Raw genomic sequence first — 23,250 nt, 5'->3', positions numbered from 1 at the left:
CAACGGCAGCCCTAATTGCTGTATTTCCTAATGTAAAAGCCGAGACAACTTCAAAATCTGAGTTTGGTTTTAGGCCACACGTCAAAGAAAGCCAAATGGACAAGCCAACAAGAGGAACAGTTCTGCTGGGTACACACTCAGACGATGTGTACCGGGATGATATGGTAGGTGACGTTACCGCGGTACACATCAAAATGATCTAATGAAGGAAGCACTGTTCCATCCTTCATAAGCATACACCATGTCGCTAGCATCACCACCCGGTTGGCTGTACAACAGGGTAAACCGGGCGACGGCGCTAGTGACCGGGGGCACCCGCATATCCGGCATACACACTGAACGATATGCTCGATATGTCGTTCTGATTTGGCTGGAAACTACACATCGGGCTAATATCGTCTCAGTGTGTACCTGGCTTTAAGGGAGTGGCACATGGGACAAAAAAAATTTTGGTTCTCCTTTGGCTGAAGAAACACACAATTTTAGGGTGGATATAGGAACAGTACAATACAGGAATATACTACATTGTATTTGAAATAAAATGTATGTAAACCTACATCTCCATCTACAGGTGCCACAGCTTAATGCTGGGCACTCACTATACAATTATCTGTCAGATAATCTGACAGATCTGGCTGGTTGGAGTGAAAATCTGGTAATTGATAAGAGACGGTAAAGGTCCATACACACTGGGCGATGTTGAGCTGAGAGCAGGTCACTTTTGGTGTGTTGAGCTGCTTTCAGCTCAAAGCCGCCCAGCGTGTATGGACAAGCGATGAGCGGTGAGCGCTGATGCGCGCTCCCGCTTTATCGCTGGCGGCCGCCGTTCATCTACTGGTATTACCAGTAGATGAACGCCGGGGTGAGCGGCTTTCCATAGAGTCCTGCTATGGAAAGCCGCTCACCCCTGCTGACATCGCTGGGCGGGGGGAAAAGCGCTTAGTGTGTAGTATGTATGTACTGAGCGCTTTTCAGCCCAGCGATGTCAGCAATCATCGCTATGCATACACGCTGGGCAAAAACGCCCAGTGTGTATGCACCTTAAATGACAATCGACCATTTGCTCCAAAACTCTGGAACATGGACAAAACCTGGTGTTCAGATAAATTGGTTAAATCATGGATGTCCGTTTTCCAGTGTTTGGGAGCAAATGTTCGATTGTCATTTACGCTCATCCATTACCAGATTATCTGACATAATTGTAGTGTATGCCCAGCTTTATGCTGGCCATACACTAGTACGATATCGCGTACGAATGTACGATTTATACGCGTCATATGATGCACATCGTACATGTTTTGGGTATGATTACGGTGCGTTGCGCAGCGCCGTGGGTCGAATGTTGCATCCTCAGATCATATGTGCAGCCCATATCATCCGTCGTAATCGTTTGCACATCATACCTCGTTTTATAAGCATAGAATGCCTCGTATGGGATCAGCATAATTTTTGAGTGGAATTTCCTTCCAGGTGATAATGTGCTTTTTGTGAGGCGCACAATCGATTGATAGATTGTATGCTTCATCGTATGCACATAAAACCGTGTGCTAGGGGCTCCCGGGGGGATTGAAGGGAAATCTTCTGAGGAATCGGATCGGATGTTTGTCGTCCTAATGTATGGTCAGCTTAAGCCCCACATTTAGTGGATTAGTGTGATAGCTAAGCACTGGGAGTGTGGTTCCTGCCATAAATTAATATTTGCAACCACTGCAACAGCGCCATCTACATGCAATCTAAATGAGAAGCACCTGCCCACAGTCAGTTTTACATATCCGCTGTTGTAATATTTATTTTAAATAACTCTATGCAAAGGTATTTTTTTATATACAAAAGAAGGCTTGATTTACTATTTAGGGGTATATGCAATTGCGGTCGAATTCGCGGGAATTATCGCCGTTTTTTAATTCGACCAAATTCGCCAGGTGAATCCCGGCAGGTGCCTGCCGGGATTCACCATATTCAATGAAAAACGGATTCGCCAGAATCGCGGGCGAAAATCGGCCGATTTGGCGGATTTTGCCGCGATTTTAAAAAACGGGAAAAAAACGTGAAAAACCCGAAAAAAAAATGGCGTGGGGTCCCCCCTCCAAAGCATAACCAGCCTCGGGCTCTTTGAGCTGGTCCTGGTTCTAAAAATGCAGGGGAAAAATTGGCCAGGGATCCCCCGTATTTTTAAAACCAGCACCGGGCTCTGCGCCTGATGCTGGTGCCAAAAATACGGGGGACAAAAAGAGTAGGGGTCCCCCGTATTTTTAACACCAGCATCGGGCTCCACTAGCTGGACAGATAATGCCACAGCCGGGGGTCACTTTTATGCCGTGCCCTGCGGCCGTGGCATCAAATATCCAACTAGTCACCCCTGGCCGGGGTACCCTGGGGGAGTGGGGACCCCTTCAATCAAGGGGTCCCCCCCCCCAGCCACCCAAGGGCCAGGGGTGAAGCCCGAGGCTGTCCCCCCCCATCCAATGGGCTGCGGATGGGGGGGCTGATAGCCTTTGTGATAATAAAAAGATATTGTTTTTTCCATTAGTACTACAAGTCCCAGCAAGCCTCCCCCGCAAGCTGGTACTTGGAGAACCACAAGTACCAGCATGCGGGAGAAAAACGGGCCCGCTGGTACCTGTAGTACTGCTGGAAAAAAAATACCCAAATAAAAACAGGACACAGACACCGTGACTTGTACAACTTTATTACATACTGCCGACACACACATACTTACCTATGTTGACATGCCGACTGCCACGGTCGCCGACGATCCGAGGGTACCTGTGAAAAAATTATACTCACCTTCCAGCGTCCAGAGGTACATCCACGTCCAGAGGTAAATCCACGTTCTTGGCAAAAAAACAAACCGAACACCCGCTCCATACCGGACTAGAAAGGGGTCCAATGTTTTCACATCAGACCCCTTTCTCCCGAATGCCGGGACATCACGTGACTCCTGTCACTGACGTCCCTTCAGCCAATCAGGAAGCGCTACTTCCGTGGCGCTCACCTGATTGGCTGTCCGCTGTCTGTACTGTGACAGCGCATCGCAAAGCCGCTCCATTACTTTCAATGGTGGGAACTTTGCGGGTAGCGGTGGGGTCACCCGCCGGTCAGCCGCTGACCGGCGGGTGACCTCACCGCTAGCCGCTAAGTTCCCACCATTGAATATAATGGAGGGAGCTGTGCGATGCGCTGTCACAGTGCAGACAGCGCTCAGCCAATCAGGTGAGCGCAACGAAGTTGCGCTTCCTGATTGGCTTAGAGACCTGTCAGTGACAGCTGTCACTGACAGGTCTCATTCGTGGAAAGGTGTCCCATGTGTCAGCATGGGACCCCTTTCAGTCCGTTTTTGCTGCGGGTATTTGCGTTTTCTTATTTTGCCAAGTCCGTGGATTTATCTCTGGACCATGGTTGAGGTGAGTATTTTGAACTTTTCTTTACAGGTATCCGTGGATTCTACATGGAGAAGAGGACCGATGTCGGCGTGTGAACATAGGTAAGTATGTGTGTGTCGACGTATGAAATAAAGTTTTACTGTCGACGGTGTGTGTGTCCTGTTTTTATTTGGGTATTTTTTCCCCAGTAGTACTACAGGTACCAGCGGGCCCGTTTTTCTCCCGCATGCTGGTACTTGTGGTTCTCCAAGTACCAGCTTGCGGGGGAGGCTTGCTGGGACTTGTAGTACTATTGGAAAAAACAATATCTTTTTATTATCACAAAGGCTATCAGCCCCCCCATCCGCAGCCCATTGGATGGGGGGGGACAGCCTCGGGCTTCACCCCTGGCCCTTGGGTGGCTGGGGGGGGGGGACCCCTTGATTGAAGGGGTCCCCACTCCCCCAGGGTACCCCGGCCAGGGGTGACTAGTTGGATATTTGATGCCACGGCCGCAGGGCACGGCATAAAAGTGACCCCCGGCTGTGGCATTATCTGTCCAGCTAGTGGAGCCCGATGCTGGTGTTAAAAATACGGGGGACCCCTACTCTTTTTGTCCCCCGTATTTTTGGCACCAGCACCAGGCGCAGAGCCCGGTGCTGGTTTTAAAAATACGGGGGATCCCCTGTCAATTTTTCCCCCGCATTTTTAGAACCAGGACCAGCTCAATGAGCCCGAGGCTGGTTATGCTTTGGAGGGGGGACCCCACGCCATTTTTTTTTATGATTTTACCCTTCCAGCATAAAAAAAAAAAAAAAAAAAAAAAATAATATTTTAAAAAATATATAAATAATATTTGTGCCTCCCAAAAAAAAAAAAAAAGTACCTAATCCCTTCTAATATAAATAGATCTGCTATTCCCCAAAAAAAAAACACCAAAAAAAACATGTTTAAAATTTTTTTATTTGTTTTCACCCTCCAAAGTGTGGCGGATTGAAAATGACGAATTTGCTGTCTAAAAGCACTGCTGTCGAATTTCAAAACTTGAATTGAATATGCTTTGGTCGAATTGCAGCACTTGTATCATTGCAGAAAAGTCGAATTTGCAAAAATTAGAATTTCAAAAAGTCGAATTTTGAAAGTCCGTTTTTTGGTCGGAAAGCACTGGATTGCATAGGGGAATTTTTTTTTTTGGTCGAAAATGACCCGAAATTCGACAATTTCGGGAATTCGACCACAATTGCATATACCCCTTAGTCTGCATAGTATTTTACTTATATGTTTCAAGAGAACTAACACAACATTTTGAGTCAGAGGTGACTTACGTATCATTCAAGAACGAGATCCCAAAATATTCCTTTTCTTTCAGATTGAAGTGTGAGGCCACGAGGTCCAGCAACTCACGCGACAACAGTTTGGGCTGTTTTAATAAAAAAAAATGTAAAAAAAGAAATATATCCATCCAAACAATTGCAAGGGGCACTTTTCATCACATTTATTATATAAAATTAAATAATTTCACTAAATCACTGATACTAATGATTACAATTTAATGAAATTAGAAAATAAAGTCTGTTTTAATTAACCAGGTAGTATACAATTCATTTATGAAGATGGTTATCACTACACAAGTGATACTTTAAGTATGCTTCTAATAACAAAGTTATAATGGAGCATCACATTACATGCAGTATGATAATTCTATAAACAATTGTGTTATATAGCTGCTTATAATGGTATATACATCGGTCATACAAATTGAAATTCAATTGAAATGACCTCATCAGTCATGGTTCATTTTGTCCTTCAGTGTGGTTCTATTAAAAGGGAACATTATTTATATTGTATTTGAAATTACTCCAACTAGCAGATCCATATATACCAAAATGAATGAAAAGTGAGAAGTGTATCCAGGAAACATTGCATTATAAAGGGAACTGTGCAGTTTGTTTCAAATATAAATGAAAAGACCGGGCAAAAAGAGGAAATATAAATATAAATTAATTGCAGTAGTTTTAAATCAACCAAAAATAAGATTTTACTTACCGGTAAATCTATTTCTCGTAGTCCGTAGAGGATGCTGGGGACTCCGTAAGGACCATGGGGATAGACGGGCTCCGCAGGAGACATGGGCACTTTAAGAAAGAATTTAGTTCCTGGTGTGCACTGGCTCCTCCCTCTATGCCCCTCCTCCAGACCTCAGTTAGAGAAACTGTGCCCAGAGGAGATGGACAGTACGAGGAAAGGATTTTGTTAATCCAAGGGCAAGATTCATACCAGCCACACCAATCACACCGTATAACTTGTGATAACTACCCAGTTAACAGTATGAAAACAACATAGCATCAGTGCAAGACCGATGCAACTATAACGTAACCCTTATTGAAGCAATAACTATATACAAGTATTGCAGAAGAAGTCCGCACTTGGGACGGGCGCCCAGCATCCTCTACGGACTACGAGAAATAGATTTACCGGTAAGTAAAATCTTATTTTTTCTAACGTCCTAGAGGATGCTGGGGACTCCGTAAGGACCATGGGGATTATACCAAAGCTCCCAAACGGGCAGGAGAGTGCGGATAACTCTGCAGCACCGATTGAGCAAACATGAGGTCCTCCTCAGCCAGGGTATCAAACTTGTAGAACTTTGCAAAGGTATTTGAACCCGACCAAGTAGCAGCTCGGCACAGCTGCAGTGCCGAGACCCCCCCCGGGCAGCCGCCCAAGAAGAGCCCACCTTCCTAGTGGAATGGGCCTTGACCGATTTTGGTAACGGCAATCCAGCCGTAGAATGCGCTTGCTGAATCGTATTACAAATCCAGCGAGCAATAGTTTGCTTTGAAGCAGGGGCACCAATCTTGTTGGATGCATACAGGACAAACAGCGCTTCAGTTTTCCTGACTCTAGCCGTTCTGGCTACGTAATTTTTCAAAGCCCTGACCACATCAAGTAACTCGGAATCCTCCAAGTCACGAGTAGCCACAGGCACCACAATAGGTTGGTTCATATGAAAAGATGATACCACTTTCGGCAGAAATTGCGATCGGGTCCGCAATTCTGCTCTATCCATATGGAAAACCAGATAGGGGCTTTTATGTGACAAAGCCGCTAATTCTGACACACGCCTAGCCGAAGCCAAGGCTAATAACATGACCACCTTCCACGTGAGATATTTTAACTCCACCGTTTTAAGTGGTTCAAACCAGTGTGACTTTAGGAAACTTAACACCACGTTAAGATCCCAAGGTGCCACCGGAGGCACAAAAGGAGGCTGAATATGCAGCACTCCTTTTACAAACGTCTGAACTTCTGGTAGAGAAGCCAACTCCTTTTGAAAGAAAATGGATAGGGCCAAAATCTGGACCTTAATTGAGCCTAACTTTAGGCCCAAATTCACTCCAGACTGTAGGAAGTGAAGAAAACGGCCCAGCTGGAATTCTTCCGTAGGAGCATTCCTGGCCTCACACCAAGAAACATATTTTCGCCAAATACGGTGATAATGTTTAGATGTCACGTCCTTCCTAGCCTTTATCAACGTAGGAAAGACCTCATCCGGAATGCCTTTCTCTGCTAGGATCCGGCGTTCAACCGCCATGCCGTCAAACGCAGCCGCGGTAAGTCTTGGAACAGACAGGGCCCCTGTTGTAACAGGTCCTGTCTTATAGGAAGAGGCCACGGATCTTCTGTGAGCATTTCTTGCAGATCTGGGTACCAGGTCCTTCGTGGCCAATCTGGAACAATGAGGATTGTTCTCACTCCTCTTTTTCTTATAATCCTCAACACCTTGGGTATGAGAGGAAGATGAGGAAACACATAGACTGACTGGAACACCCACGGTGTCACCAGGGCGTCTGCAGCTACTGCCTGAGGGTCTCTTGACCTGGCGCAGTACCTCTGTAGCTTTTTGTTGAGGCGGGATGCCATCATGTCCACCTGTGGCAGTTCCCACCGACTTGCAATCTGTGCGAAGACTTCGTGATGAAGACCAAACTCCCCCGGGTGTAGGTCGTGTCTGCGGAGAAGTCTGCTTCCCAGTTGTCCACTCCCGGAATGAACACTGCTGACAGTGCGCTTACATGATTCTCCGCCCAGCGAAGAATTCTGGTGGCTTCCGCCATTGCCACTCTGCTCCTTGTGCCGCCTTGGCGGTTTACATGAGCCACTGCGGTGATGTTGTCTGACTGGATCAGAACTGGTTGGTCGTGAAGTAAGGTCTCCGCTTGACGTAGGGCGTTGTATATGGCCCTTAGCTCCAGGATGTTGATGTGAAGACAAGTCTCTTGACTTGACCAAAGACCCTGGAAATTTCTTCCTTGTGCGACTGCTCCCCACCCTTGGAGGCTTGCGTCCGTGGTCACCAGGATCCAATCCTGTATGCCGAATCTGCGTCCCTCGAATAGGTGAGTACTCCGCAGCCACCACAAGAGTGACACCCTGGCCCTGGGGGACAGGGTGATCAGCCGATGCATCTGTAGATGTGACCCGAACGACTTGTCCAGTAGGTCCCATTGGAAAGTCCTCGCATGGAACCTGCCGAAGGGAATGGCCTCGTATGACGCCACCATCTTTCCCAGGACTCGAGTGCAATGATGCACTGACACCTGTTTTGGTTTCAATAGGTTCTTGACCAGAGTCATGAGTTCCTGGGCCTTCTCTATCGGGAGATAAACCCTCTTCTGGTCCGTGTCTAGAATCATGCCCAAGAAGGGCAGACGAGTCGTAGGAACCAACTGCGACTTTGGAATATTGAGAATCCAGCCGTGTTGCTGTAACACTTTCAGTGAAAGAGATACGCTGTTCAGCAACTGCTCTCTTGATCTTGCTTTTATGAGGAGATCGTCCAAGTACGGGATAATTGTGACACCTTGCTTCCGCAGGAGCACCATCATTTCCGCCATTACCTTGGTGAAAATTCTCGGGGCCGTTGAGAGACCAAACGGCAACGTCTGAAATTGGTAATGACAATCATGTACCGCAAATCTTAGGTACGCCTGAGAGGTGGATAAATGGGGACATGAAGGTACGCATCCTTTATGTCCAGTGACACTATAACATCCCCCCCTTCCAGGCTCGCGATGACCGCTCTTAACGATTCCATCTTGAACTTGAACCTTTTCAAGTATAGGTTCAGAGATTTTAAATTCAATATGGGTCTGACCGAACCGTCCGGTTTCGGGACTACAAACATGGTCGAATAATAACCCTTTCCCTGTTGGAGGGGAACCTTGACCACCACCTGCTGAAGATACAATTTTTGTATTGCGTTTAACACTATCTCCCTCTCTTGGGGGGAAGCCGGTAGGGCCGATTTGAAATACCGGTGAGGAGGCACCTCTTCGAATTCCAGCTTGTAACCCTGAGACACAATCTCTATTGCCCAGGGATCCACCTGGGAATGAACCCACATGTGGCTGAAATTCCGAAGACGTGCCCCCACTGGGCCCGACTCCGCCAGTGGAGCCCCAGCGTCATGCGGTGGATTTTGTAGAGGCCGGGGAGGACTTCTGTTCCTGGGAACTAGCTGCGTTGTGCAGCTTCTTTCCTCTGCCCCTACCTCTGGCAAGAAAGGACGCACCTCGGACTTTCTTGTTTCTTTGTGAACGAAAGGACTGCATTTGATAATGCAGTGCTCTCTTAGGCTGTGAGGGAACATAAGGCAAAAAATTTGACTTTCCAGCTGTAGCTGTGGAGACCAGGTCCGAGAGACCTTCCCTGAACAATTCCTCACCCCTGTAAGGTAAAACCTCCATATGCCTTTTTGAGTCGGCATCACCTGTCCATTGCCGAGTCCACAGGACTCTTCTGGCAGAAATCGACATAGCATTTATTCTAGAACCCAGTAGACTAATGTCTCTTTGAGCATCTCTCATATATAGGACAGCGTCCTTAATATGCCCCAGAGTCAATAATACAGTATCCTTATCCAGGGTATCCAATTCCTCAGATAAGGTATCCGTCCATGCCGCTACAGCACTACACACCCAGGCCGACGCAATTGCCGGTCTTAGTAAGGTACCCGAATGTGTATAAATGGACTTCAGGGTAACCTCTTGTTTGCGATCAGCAGCATCTTTGAGGGTAGCCGTATCCTGGGACGGCAGGGCTACCTTTTTGGATAAGCGTGTTAAAGCTTTGTTCACCCTAGGGGAGGATTCCCAACGTAGCCTATCCGTTGGCGGGAAAGGATACGCCATAAGAATCCGTTTGGAAATCTGCAGTTGTTTATCTGGAGATTCCCAAGCTTTTTCACATAACTCATTCAGTTCGTGTGAGGGAGGAAAAGTTACCTCAGGTTTCTTTCCCTGATACATATACACCCTCGTGTCAGGGACAGGGGTTTCCTCTGTGATGTGCAAAACATCCTTTATTGCTATATCGAAGGGATTTAGCCAATTTTGGCTGCAACTTTGCATCATCGTAATCGACACTGGAGTCAGAGTCCATGTCGGTATCTGTGTCAACAATTTGGGATAGTGGGCGCTTATGAGACCCTGACGGTCCCTGCGACATAGGGTCAGGCACGGGTTGAGACCCTGACTGTCCCAATGCATTAGCCTTGTCAAATCTTTTATGCAAGGAATTAACATTATCATTTAAAACCTTCCACATATCCATCCAATCAGGTGTCGGCGCCGTCGGCGGAGACACCACATTCATTTGCTCCCGCTCCTCTCCCACATAGCCTTCCTCCTCAGACATGTCGACACAAGCGTACCGACACACCACACACACACAGGGAATGTCCTTTCTGAAGACAGTTCCTCCACAAGGCCCTTTGGAGAGACAGAGAGAGAGAGTATGCCAGCACACACCCCAGTGCTATCCCAGGAATAACACAGTAACTTAATGTTAACAGAGTAGCTGCTGTATATATAGTTTTTTGCGCCTAATTATGTGCCCCCCCTCTCTATTCAACCCTCTTCTACCGTGTATCAGCAGGGGAGAGCCTGGGGAGCTTCCTCTCAGCGGTGCTGTGGAGAAAAAATGGCGCTGGTGAGTGCTGAGGGAGAAACCCCGCCCCCTCGATGGTGGGCTTCTGTCCCGCTTAAACAGTAATTTTTGGCGGGGGCTCATACATATATACAGTGCCCAGCTGTATATATGTGTACTTTTGCCAACATGAGGTCCCAAATGCTGCCCAGGGCGCCCCCCCCCTGCGCCCTGCACCCTTACAGTGACCAGAGTATGTGAGGTGTGTGGAGCAATGGCGCACAGCTGCAGTGCTGTGCGTTACCTCTATTGAAGATCATGAAGTCTTCTGCCGCCTGTGAAGTCTTCTTTTCTTCTCATACTCACCCGGCTTCTATCTTCCGGCTCTGCGAGGGGGACGGCGGCGCGGCTCCGGGACGGACGGCGAGGGTGAGATCCTGCGTACCAATCCCTCTGGAGCTAATGGTGTCCAGTAGCCTAAGAAGCAGGACCTAGCTTCAGAGACTGCTTTTCTCCCCTCAGTCCCACGATGCAGGGAGTCTGTTGCCAGCAGAGCTCCCTGAAAATAAAAAAACTAACAAAATACTTTCTATCAGTAAACTCAGGAGAGCTCACTAAAAAGCACCCAGCTCCTCTGGGCATAGTATCAAACTGAGGTCTGGAGGAGGGGCATAGAGGGAGGAGCCAGTGCACACCAGGAACTAAATTCTGTCTTAAAGTGCCCATGTCTCCTGCGGAGCCCGTCTATCCCCATGGTCCTTACGGAGTCCCTAGCATCCTCTAGGACGTTAGAGAAATAGGCATTAATTACCCAAAAAAATTGTTAATCTGGCAGACAGTGCTTTGCTTTCCAAGTGAAGGAAACGGTGTATATTTTGTGCATTACAAAAACAATTTGGTTTGTGAGTATCAAATAGTGTCTTCATTTGTCCACTTTTAGAGGAAAGCTGACATATCGTAGGCTTCACAGACGCAACGCGTTTCACTATTATTATTTTTACCATAAGGCAGCAGAAACCATGAGTACAAATGTTGTAAGTCATCTTTCTATCAGTTGTGGGGACATTACTTTATATAAAACAATTTCAGTGGACACCTGCTTTAAATTGAGTTCTAAATGATAAGAACGGGATGCAGTCAATTTACCGACAATCAAAATCCCGACGGTCAAAATACAGACAGCAATTGACCGACGGTCAAAATCCCGACAAGGTCAAAATACCGACATTTAAAATACAGACAAGGTCAAAATACCGACATGTAAAACGTTGACAGGTCAAAATGCCGACATGCGATTTTCATGATTCTTTCATTGAAACCGACTTGTTCATACTTTACTATCCCAGTGGGCCTGGAGGGGAAATATAGTAGTGTGCCGAGCGCAGCGAGCCATGCGAGGGGACGTAGTACACTTATATGGTGTCCATGTCGACCTATGTTGACATACACACCCAAAAAATTGTAAAACTCATGTCGGCATTTTGACCTGTCGACATTTTACATGTCGGTATTTTTACCTTGTCGGTATTTTAACCATTTCGGTATTTTGACCTTGTCGGGATTTTGACCGTCGGTCAATTGCTGTCGGTATGTTGACCGTCGGGATTTTGATTGTAGGTATTTCATACCGATCCCGATAAGAACCCATACATGCTAAGAGAGGAGTTTCCATCTGCAATCCTCTAGTGTCCTCAACACTTCCTGTTTTCTAGGCAAATAGGTGGGATAATTATTGACCAGACAAAATAGATGAACCCACTTGTGCATGATTAAAGTAATACAGAAAACATGACCTGTTGGGGCTACTTGAAGCTTAAGGTGGGTACACACTAGGCAATGTGCTCTATGAGCGATGTCGCCTAGTGTTTCCCCTCCTGGGCCGGGCGGTTGGCAGCAGGGCATACACAATGAGGGATAGGATGACCATAACGCTCAGTGACATCACGCTGCGGCCAGGCCATGCAAGCAGCCCTTGGACGACAGTCCAAATTGAGCTGCATGCACAGCCGACAGCGAGGGTCATTAATGACCCACCGGGCCGCGCATCGCTCGTCGTCACCGGCAGACACACTTGCCGAGAAAGTAAACAACGTCTCTTGGGAAGGGTGAAAATGAGCGGCGTCATTTACTTTCTCAGCAAGTGTGTATGGACCTTTAGAGTTAATATAAATTGTTTAGTTAATTACTGACCACACTGCTGCTAGTCATATAAAAAAGATTACTATAAACAGTACTAGCAGCATGAGGCAGAGCTGAATGTGTCCACGAAACATAACTCCTGCTTGGGTCAGACAGGGCTAGGAAGCAGACGGCCCTCTCCATTCTCACAGCTTGCATGAAGGTGGTTTGTATTTTGTCAATAGGTGAGGGCAGTCTTATCACAGTGGGAAAAGTATTCCTTGCAGTGAACAAAAGGCAAGGCATTCCTGCTGCTTCTTACATTTAATTTGCAGTTATTGACCCATGTAACTGGACCTATGAATGGTGGTCATTCCGAGTTGTTCGCTAGCTGCATTCGGTCGCTGCACAGCTATGAGGCAAAAAAAGGCACTTCTGCGCATGCGTATGCCGTGCAATGCGAAGGCGCGACGTACTATTGCAACGAACGATGTAGTTTCACACAAGGTCTAGCAAAGCTTTTCAGTCGCACTGATGGCCGCAGAGTGATTGACAGGAAGAGGGCGTTTCTGGGTGTCAACTGACCGTTTTCAGGGAGTGTTCGAAAAAACGCAGGCGTGCCAGTAAAAACACAGGCGTGGCTGGGCGAACGCAGGGCGTGTTCGTGACGTCAAAACAGGAACTGAATAGTTTGAAGTGATCGCAAGCGCTGAGTAGGTATTGAGCTACTCTAAAACTGCACAAAAAAAGTTTGCTGCCGCTCTGCGATCCTTTCGTTCGCACTTCTGCTAAGCTAAAATACACTCCCAGTGGGCGGCGGCATAGCGTTTGCACGGCTGCTAAAAACTGCTAGCGAGCGAACAACTCTGAATGACCCCCAATATAAATATCCATACTAGTAAGCCTGTGCTAGCAGCATTTGTAGTGGATTCCTATGTGACAGGAATTCAGCTCTTACACTGCGTATTATATGCAAACAAGGCAAATAAATTCAGCGTTTAAGTTATAATTGCCGTAATGTTCCAAAGGGGGTAACTAGTGGCGTATCTATAATGGGTGCAGTTTGTGAGGTGCACGTGGGCCCCCGAGTCAGGTGGGAACCAAACCACACACCCTGTGTCCCTTGAATATATTACCTTGAGGCCTCCGCTAAGTCATTTACCTGGAAATATGCGCATGCCCCACTGACTGTGGAGCAATACTAGAATCTTCACTGCGCATGTATTGAGAATGCACATGGCCCCTCCTCGGGATAAAATGTCTGACGGGGGCTGACAGCACCCTCCATCATTTATCTATACCTTTCATAATTCTGCGCCATTTTCCCGGAGACCTGCGCACCACCTAATACTCAGAGTCACTGTCACTTCCGCTGCTGCGGGACACCAAAGAGGTCAGTATTGAGAAAATAGATGCAGTGTGTGTGTTGCACCCATTATAGATATACCACTGCAAGTAGGACTCCGAGTGTGTGTGTGTGTGTGTGTGTGTGTGTGTGTGTGTGGGGGGGGGGTTATTCAATTCTCTGAGGAGTGCTGCTGCAATGCTTGGCTGTGTACATTATAGGTTTTAATACCTACATTTGGCCTATGTGTGTGGAGTTTGTATGTTCTCCCAATGTTTGCGTAGGTTTCCTACGGTTTTGACCCACACTCCAAAAACATTCTAGTAGGTTAATTGGATTTTGACACAGTTGATATTAGTATGCGTGTGCGGATGTGAGTTAGGTCATATGTAAGCTCCAACAGCGCAGGGACGCTATACCATATGAATGATGTATATTCTCTGTACAGCGCTGCCTAAAGTAACGCCACTATATACATAACAATAATAACATCTAGCTAGTTTTAAGTGTAGTCCTGATTTATGAGGCATTTTCTATATATGAAGTGATTGGCATAAACAGACAGCAATAGACGTAAACGTACAGTATAACATATAAGAAGATGTAATACATTCGTACCTGGACAAGTAGTTCCAGCTTGCGATCGTCTAACAAGTGGACCTTGCAATGGCGGCCTTCTGCCATCTGCTGAGACAAAAAGCAGATTATATAAACCGTCTCAATGACATTCAGAACAATATATATCTGCGTGACTAGGCAGCTTGTCCTATTTAATTCTGTCATCGTACGGCATTGACATTCCATTGCTTTATACCTTAAAATAAGTTCACACCAACCTACGTCTGTTAATGCCTGTAAGGACAAAATACTAATTGGCATGCATATTTAATTGGAAAGTATAAGGTTGGAGGATCCCCTGGGTTATCCTACAAATATGTCTGATTCTTGTCCTTTGATCTCTTTATGTAAAGATGTAATTTGCATTTTCTCTTATTTTACTGCACAACTGACAAATAAAGAATAATGAATTAGAGGTGAGCGATAGAAGGCTGAGCTACAGAAAACAACAGGAGGTTTGGAAACTATGGGGGTAATTCAGAGTTGATTGCAGCAGCAAATGTGTTAGCATTTGGGCAAAACCATGGGTGTCATTCCGACCCGATCGCACGCTGCAGTTGGTCGCAGTGATCGGGTTGGAACTGCGCATGCATCGGCGCCGCAGTGCGCCAGCGCATGCCAGACGGCCAAAGGCCGTCGTTACTTAGTGATCGCCTCTGCCTGATTGACTGATTCAATGAGAATGCTGCTGCTCCATGTCCTGGAACAATAAAGTTATTTTACTATAAAATAAGACCACTAGAAACCAACTCTATCCTAGTCAAAGGGCCTCAGAGCCTGAAACGCGTTGGACAGAGCATCAGACGGAGGAAGGAGACGTGGAAGGGACGTCGGTGCTAAGCACGAACGGACGCCGGCAACCGCAGGACGGGGACCAAAGCCGGGAAACCGACAGTGAGCCGCGGTCAGCGGCTCACGGAAGGTAGGGATAGTAGGGACAGATTCTGGACACAGTGCAGAATAAAGCACCAACTAATCCGGATAACATCACGGAACCCTCCATACTCCTAACAAATTAGCACCTCCGATCTGAACATTATCAGAAAAGAGGTGTATACATTATATATACTAACTCTATTCTTTTCACAGGTATGAGCGTTCTTTAATAATTTTCAAGCGCTTCTTTTTTAAGATATTTATAAGGCAGAGGCGGTTGCTGGGCGGGAGGGCGCATCACGGCGGCGTTTGGCCGCCGTTTTCGGGATGCGGTCTGCAGGGTTGGACTGGCCCACAGGGGTACAGGGGAAACCACCGGTGGGCCCTACTGCCTTGGGGCCCACCCTCTCCTCTAGGCACCAGGTTCCAGACTTCGCTGTTACAAATCTAGTACATTATCTTGCACGCACGACAGTATTTACTGTATATATTTATCTAGGGGACAAACACTTGCAAAATGGTTAGGCAAACCAATGTGGCGGCTGAACACACCCCCTCTAGAGACTGGCCACACCCCTAAACATGGGCCCCTACCACTGCATTCCCCCGGTGGGCCCAACATGCCCCAGTCCGACACTGGCGGTCTGACCAATGCAGGCGTGGCCGGACCGCGCGGGAGCGGGCCGCAGCAGCTGCGTGAGTAACTCCCGGCCAGCCGCAGGAGCTGCAGTGGCCGGAAGTTACTCTTCAAGTGCAAAAGCATCACCGGACTGACATGCGGGGTGGACTAGCCCTGTACTGGGCGTCCCCACGCATGGGAAGATGATCGTAGCTCTGCTAAATTTAACTCGGAATGACCCCCATGTGTACTGCAGGGGGGGCACATATAACATTTGCAGAGAGAGTAAGATTTGGGTGGGTTGATAAATGACTCAGTCTGTCCACATCTGCCAGGATAGGATGGAAATGCAACAACATTGAGCTTACAATGCCAATATGGAGAGTATCGTTCAGCGCTCCGGAAAGATATATCAAGCCTTTGAACAGTGATAAAATACCAACCAATCAGCTCCTGTTATGTTTCAAACACAGCCTGTAACATGGCAGTTAGGAGCTGATTGGCTGGTGCTTTATCACCCTGCAACTGATCACTCTCCAAGGCGTGATAAATCTAGGCCCTGGTCCCCAATTAAACTCTACAATGACATGTGGGAAGAAACAAAATGGGAAAGCGGAAGCCTCTGGGCGCTGAACAGACTACAGGCTTTGGTACATCACAACTACAGTGAGAGATTTCAGATTACTGCCACATGCTACTTTCCTTATCAGCAGCTTTAAAGGCTAAACTGAGCAGGTAATGATGTCCTGTGTATACAGACTACTTCTATACTATACTTTCAGTGAGTCCTGTACTACCAGGATATAAGGCCACCTTCCCAGATTCTACTGCATCTTTTTAGAAATGGTGTAATACCATTATTACGTGTTTCACATCATCAGGCCCTGCCAATGCTGCACAGGGTATGGGTCATAGGGGTGACCACACTTAGGTCGACAGTCATTAGGTCGACCACTGTTGGTCAACAGTGACTAGATCGACACCTAAAATAGATCAACACAGTCAATAGGTCAATGTGAACAAGGTCGACATGCACAAAGGTCGACACAAGTTGTTGTTTTTTTACTTTTTTGTTGTTGTTTTCTTCGTAAAGTGACGGGGAACCCCAATTGGTGTCCACTCGCATGGATGGCTTCGCTGACCATGCTTTGGGCAAGGTGCCTCGCGGCGCTTGGTTACTATTCCCAATCGTAGTCCACGTGGATCGTAAAGTATGAAAAAAGGGGAAAAAAATACAAATATATATTTTTTTAAACACGCATGTCGACCTTTTCCTGTGCCGACCTAGTGCACGTCGACCTAGAGAACATGTCGACTTAATGCATGTCGACCAATAGTGGTCGACCTAATGACTGTCGACCTAAGTGTGTCGACCTAATGGCCGTATCCCTGTTGCACATGTATGAATGTTTTTAGATTTTGGGTTTGGTCATATTTGCCAACTTCTAAAAAGGCAACTCCAGGAGAGTCTCGAGGTACCAAGATGGACAACACTCTCCAAAAGGAGGGAAGAATGGCGCCATGATATTTTATTAACTCATGTTCCACTGTTGAGGACGGGATCCGGTCTGAAGATCGACAGTATCTAGGTCGACAATGTGTAGGTCGACCACTATAGGTCGACAGTCACTAGGTCGACATGGATGGAAGGTCGACAGGGTTTCTATGTCGACATGTGCTTGGTCGACATGAGTTTTTGATTATTTTTTTTCCTTTTTTTGAATTTTTTCATACTTAACGATCCACGTGGACTACGATTGGAATGGTAATCTGTGCCGAGCGAAGCGGTAGCGGGGCGAAGGCACCATGCCTGAAGCATGGCGAGCGAACGCGGTGCACTAATTCAGGATCCCGGTCACTCTACGAAGAAAACGACACAAAAAAAAATAATAAAATCCTCATGTCGACCTTTAGACCTGTCGACCTAGCACATGTCGGCCTAGAAACCCTGTCGACCTTCCAGCCATGTCGACCTAGTGATTGTTGACCTATAGTTGTCGACCTAAACATTGTCGACCTAGATACTGTCGATATGATGAATCACACCCGTTGAGGACTCCACTGTCAGATCTCATTGCAGAAAACTTCACAAGCTTGTCGTGTAACTCCCATCCAATGAATAACGGTAACAGCCAGACTGCCGAAACTCCACAATAGCCTGAATCATTTATAGTTACTCGCCACCAGGATCAACATTGTCTAGTCTTTCAGTGTCACACTGACAGCAGCAAAACAAACAGTGTCAGATCTCATAGAACAGGGAAAGGAACAGAGATGTCCTGACTCCCAATGAGGATTTCTACAACTACTGTATAATACTGGAGACATTTTATATAAAGGGAAGCAGTCATGGGGCCTAATTCAGATCTGATCGCAGATGTGCTAAATTTAGCACATCTGCGATCATTTTCTCAGACTTGCTGGGGGACGCCCAGAACAGGGCTAGACCGCCCCGCATGTCAGGCCCTACACCCCCCTTCCACCGGAACAGGTTCAGTGGCGATGCTTTTGTACCTGGCGAGTAGCTCACTGCCAGCGCCACTCCTGCGCGCTGGCAGGTCGCTACTCACCATGACATCACACAGCCGCCCCCTCACCCCCACCCCAACGGTCCGAATACAATTCCGTTGTCCGGAACGCGGTCCGCCAACAGCGTTGCATTGCCGTTGTCACGCCCCCATCCGCAATCGCAGGCCCTGAGATGCTTTTAGCATCTCATTGGGCTGCCAGGATGCGCACGCGCAGTGCAGCCGCTGTGCGTGCGCACACCATTAAAAAAAAAAATCAGACTGCGATCACTGCTGCTGCAACGATGCAGTCTGAATTACCCGAAAGATCCCATCAGTCAGGATCACAAACGCAGAATCCCAACTGTCAGAATCCTGATGGCAAGTTCTGGGGTTCGGGTTAAGCACTAGGGGGAGGGTACTGGTTAGGCTGCTGGGGGATGGGGGAGAGTGTGTCAGACGGGGGAGAGGGTTCACGTAGCAATATTTATAATCTTAATAATCATATTTTTGTAAATAAATGGGCAGAGGTAAGTTTTCTATATATAAGGCTACGTAAATAGACTGGTCAGGAGCGGTTTTAGGCACGGGCGCCCATGGCAGGCGCCCATGGCGCAGTGATCCCGCAGGTGCCTGCCGCCTACCCGCATCCCGCATTTCGGCTGCAGCAAGCGCCGTGGGCTGTGTGGGTGCCGGCGCCATTGTCAGACGCTAGAGGTCATAATTGTGCGGCGCTGCTATCAGGGCCGGATTAAGCCCTTGGGGGGCCCAGGGCACCCAAGACAGGGGGCCCCCTCACCAGCAACCACCCCCCGCAGGGGCAAAAGCAGGATTTGGAAGGGGGTTTCCTTTGATGCACGCACATGTGTGTGTGTGCGTGTATATATATATATACACAGTGGTCGAAGTGGAAATTTTGAAGTGGGGGTATGCAAAAGTCAAGGTCACAATTATGCGCCTTCGGCGCGCGGTCACACAAACCAGTGTAGTAAAACCCCTTATACTATCTAGTACTGGTGCCCCTTTCACCTTATAGCACATGGTACGAGCTGAATTTTACATTATAGCACATGGTACGAGCCAAAATTCACATTATAGCACACTGAATGAGCCGAAATTCACATTGTAGCACACTGAATGAGCCGAAATTTACATTGTAGCACACTGAATGAGCCGACATTCACATTGTAGCACACTGAAGAGCCGAAATTCACATTGTAGCACACTGAATGAGCCGACATTCACATTGTAGCACACTGAATGATCCAATATTCACATTGTAGCACACTGAATGATCCAATATTCACATTGTAGCACACTGAATGAGCTGAAATTCATATTGTAGCACACTGAATGAGCCAAAATTCACATTGTAGCGCACTGAATGAGCCAAAATTCACATTATAGCACACTGAATGAGCCGAAATTCACATTATAGCACACTGAATGAGCCGAAATTCACATTGTAGCACACTGAATGAGCCGACATTCACGTTGTAGCACACTGAAGAGCCAAAATTCACATTGTAGCACACTGAATGAGCCAAAATTCACATTGTAGCACACTGAATGAGCAGACAGTCACATTGTAGCACACTGAATTAGCCGAAATTCACATTGTAGCACACTGAAGAGCCGAAATTCACATTGTAGCACACTGAAGAGCCGAAATTCACATTGTAGCACACTGAATGAGCCGACAATCACATTGTAGCACACTGAAGAGCCGAAATTCACACTGTAGCACACTGAATGAGCCAAAATTCACATTGTAGCACACTGAAAGAGCCGACAGTCACCTTGTAGCACACTGAATGAGCTGAAATTGTGACAGCAGGGACAGCCAGAGTGACGACAGGGAGAGAGAGTGACGACAGGGAGAGAGAGAGAGTGACGACAGGGAGAGAGAGAGTGACGACAGGTAGAGAGAGTGATGATAGGGAGAGAGAGTGATGATAGGGAGAGAGTGACGACAGGGAGAGAGAGTGATGATAGGGAGAGAGAGTAACGACAGGGAGAGAGAGTGACGACAGTGACAGCAGGGAGAGAGAGAGTGATGACAGGGGGAGAGAGTGACAACAGTGACAGCAGGGAGAGAGAGAGAGTGACGACAGTGACAGCTGGGAGAGAGAGAGTGACAGTAGGGACAGGGACGGTAACGACAGGGAGAGAGGTGACAGCGGGGGAACATTGCCTCATTTGTTGCGGGTGAGCGGCGGGTGGCTGGCGGCGGTGAGCGGCATGCGGTGGGTGGTTGGCGGAAGTGAGCGGCTGTGAGCTAGTACAGCGCACTACACAGCCGCCGGCCGCTGCGCACGGATGGGGAGCAACATATGCAGCAGGATGGCCACTTCCCTCGCCTCCTGCTGCACTTTAATTTCCTCATTTCTGGGTCAGTGGAAGAAGTGGCGGTATACCAGACCACCGCATACTGCCCCACTTAGACCACTGTATATATATATATATATATATATATATATATATATATATATATACTTCAAAAGTATGGCACTCAACGAACTTCTTAATCACATATCACAACGCCAGCTAGTTCAGCAACATTTTGGGTTTTATTTACCCTTTGTCAAACAGCACATATACGACAAAAGGGTAAATAAAACCTGAAACGTTGCTGAACTAGCTGGCGTTGTGATATGTGATTAAGAAGTCCGCTGAGTGCCATACTATTGGAGGTTATGTGAAGGCAGTGTAAAGAGCACCACGGCTGCTGATTAAGGAGAGGGAGTGCCGGCCAATCCATTTGTATATATATATATATATATATATATATATATACACACACATACACATTACATAGATCTCATACACCCACAGACACACAAATACATAACATACACATAAAACACATACACACACATAGAAAATATACACATACATATACACTAATAGAACATATATACATACATACATACAGTATACACAGATAGAGCACAAACTGTGCACACACTTACACTGAAGCCTGAGGAAAGGGGTGAGGAATGGATGCCACAGCCAGGAGATATTGCTGGGAGCCAGGGACACAGTTCACCATTAGGCCACGCCCCCACGTCAAAAAAAAAAAAACAGCGATTCGCGGGTCGGCGGGAAGGGGGCGGAGTCAATATATCGTGATTCTATTAATTATCTCATATTAGCTCCCTCTGCTTCGACCCCCGAATCGCGGTATACAGCTACAAGGGGGCGGGGCTCCGAATGCCTGCCGTATGACCGGACAGCGATTTGGGCCACCTCCCTATTCTCTCCTCTCTCACTCTCCTCTCACCTACCCCCCCCCCCCCCCCCCCAGCTGCTGGGGAGGGAGGATTCCGCGCTGTGCTGCCAGCGGGTGTATGATGTCCCGCTCGCGGCTGTTTCATGTGGCTCCCTCCCCACGGGTCAGCGGCAGATACAGGGCAGAGGGGACAGCAGCACCAGAGCGGTGCAGTGCAGAGCAGCTTCGGCTGGGGGGCCCCTTATGCCAGGGGGGCCCGGGGTACTGACCCCCTTGGCACCCCCCTTAATCCGGCTCTGGCTGCTATGGGAGGGATGTCATGACGTCTCTCCCATACAGAGGAGCCGGCGGCTAGAGGACAGAGCAGCAGCGGGGCTGGTAAGTATTGTTTTTTTTTGTTTGTGTTTTGTGTGTTTGTAAGTGGTTTCTAGGGGCCATAACTACAGGGGGGCACAACTACAAGGTGCACAGCTACAGGGGGCACAACTACTGGGGGCAAATATACTGAGGGCACAGCTACAGGGGGCACATTTACTGGGGGCAAATATACTGAGGGCACAACAACAGGGGGCAAATCTACAGGGGGCACAGCTACAGGGGGCACAGCTACTGGGGTCACAACTACAGGGGGGGGGGAAATCTTCTGGGGGCACAGCTACAGGGGGCACAGCTACAGGGGGCACAACTACAGGGGGCAAATCTACTGAGGGCACAGCTACTCGGGACATAACTACAGGGGGCATAACTGTGACCACGCCCTTCCCTACGAAGCCACGCCCCCATTTATTTGGCGCGCACTAACTGACTTACCTGGGGGGAAGGGGGGGAGAGACGCCGAAGGAAATTTTCGCCCTGGGCGCCACAAGGTCTAGAACCGGCCCCCGGCACTGGTATGATGTAAATTTGACGGAAAATGCTATAGGAAATGCACTGTGGCAGGGCTGATCAAAGACGGGGAATAAAACCAAATACCATCCCTCAGGTTCAATGGGGTCTTAATCCACCTCAGGGAATTACTGTTTTATATGATCCAGGGCATGCCACCACTCTGGGGCCAAATGGTGAGAGGAACCAGACAATGTCAATGTCCGTGTCCCCTGCCTGACACCCTGAAATCGGGTTATCATGGCTAACTGAATTCCCCCCATAACAGGATGAGCCAGTATTAATGTGTAACCAGCCTATCAATTCAATAGGAGCTAATAACATCTGAGAATAAAGTAGTGATAGGCTATAATCTCAGTGATGTCATTGGCCTCTGTGAGCTGCTGGCATGCTAGGCAGAGCAGTGAGTGACAGGAGCCTCCCAACTGCGCCCCCCCATCCCCACCCCGGGACACTGCGACCCACGGGTGGGACAGTCCCCCCCCAAAAAACGGGACTGTCCCGTGAAAATCGGGACAGTTGGGAGGTATGATGTGTATAATGTATAATTCATCTCCACAGTCTGATCCCTAGAGGAGGTCCTCCCCCATTCTTGCTGAGCCACCAAGCATTATATGTTGACATTCTAACATGTTGACATTCCATCACTGTCTACACGATTAACGTCAACACGGTCAACAGCGACATTATGGTCATGTCGTCATCATGTCGTCATGCCGACATTATGAATGTTGAAATTATGATTGTCGTACATTTCC

At 47.8% G+C, this 23,250-nt stretch overlaps 1 protein-coding gene across 1 annotated transcript in view; it reads right to left on the bottom strand.

Moving 5' to 3' along the window:
• FRMD4B (FERM domain containing 4B) overlaps nt 1-23,250 on the bottom strand; it is a 326,444-nt gene that overhangs the window by 283,621 nt on the left and 19,573 nt on the right. Inside the window, exons 2-3 of the mRNA XM_063941063.1 lie at nt 14,374-14,439; nt 4,688-4,782 (exon numbers count right to left, since the gene is read on the bottom strand). Coding sequence (XP_063797133.1) covers nt 4,688-4,782; nt 14,374-14,439 — 161 coding nt within the window. The remainder of the gene's footprint in view (nt 1-4,687; nt 4,783-14,373; nt 14,440-23,250) is intronic.

This window comes from Pseudophryne corroboree, chromosome 9 (genome assembly GCF_028390025.1).
Source record: "Pseudophryne corroboree isolate aPseCor3 chromosome 9, aPseCor3.hap2, whole genome shotgun sequence".
NCBI classification, from domain to species: domain Eukaryota; kingdom Metazoa; phylum Chordata; class Amphibia; order Anura; family Myobatrachidae; genus Pseudophryne; species Pseudophryne corroboree.
This window is presented reverse-complemented; position numbering and strand designations above follow the sequence as displayed.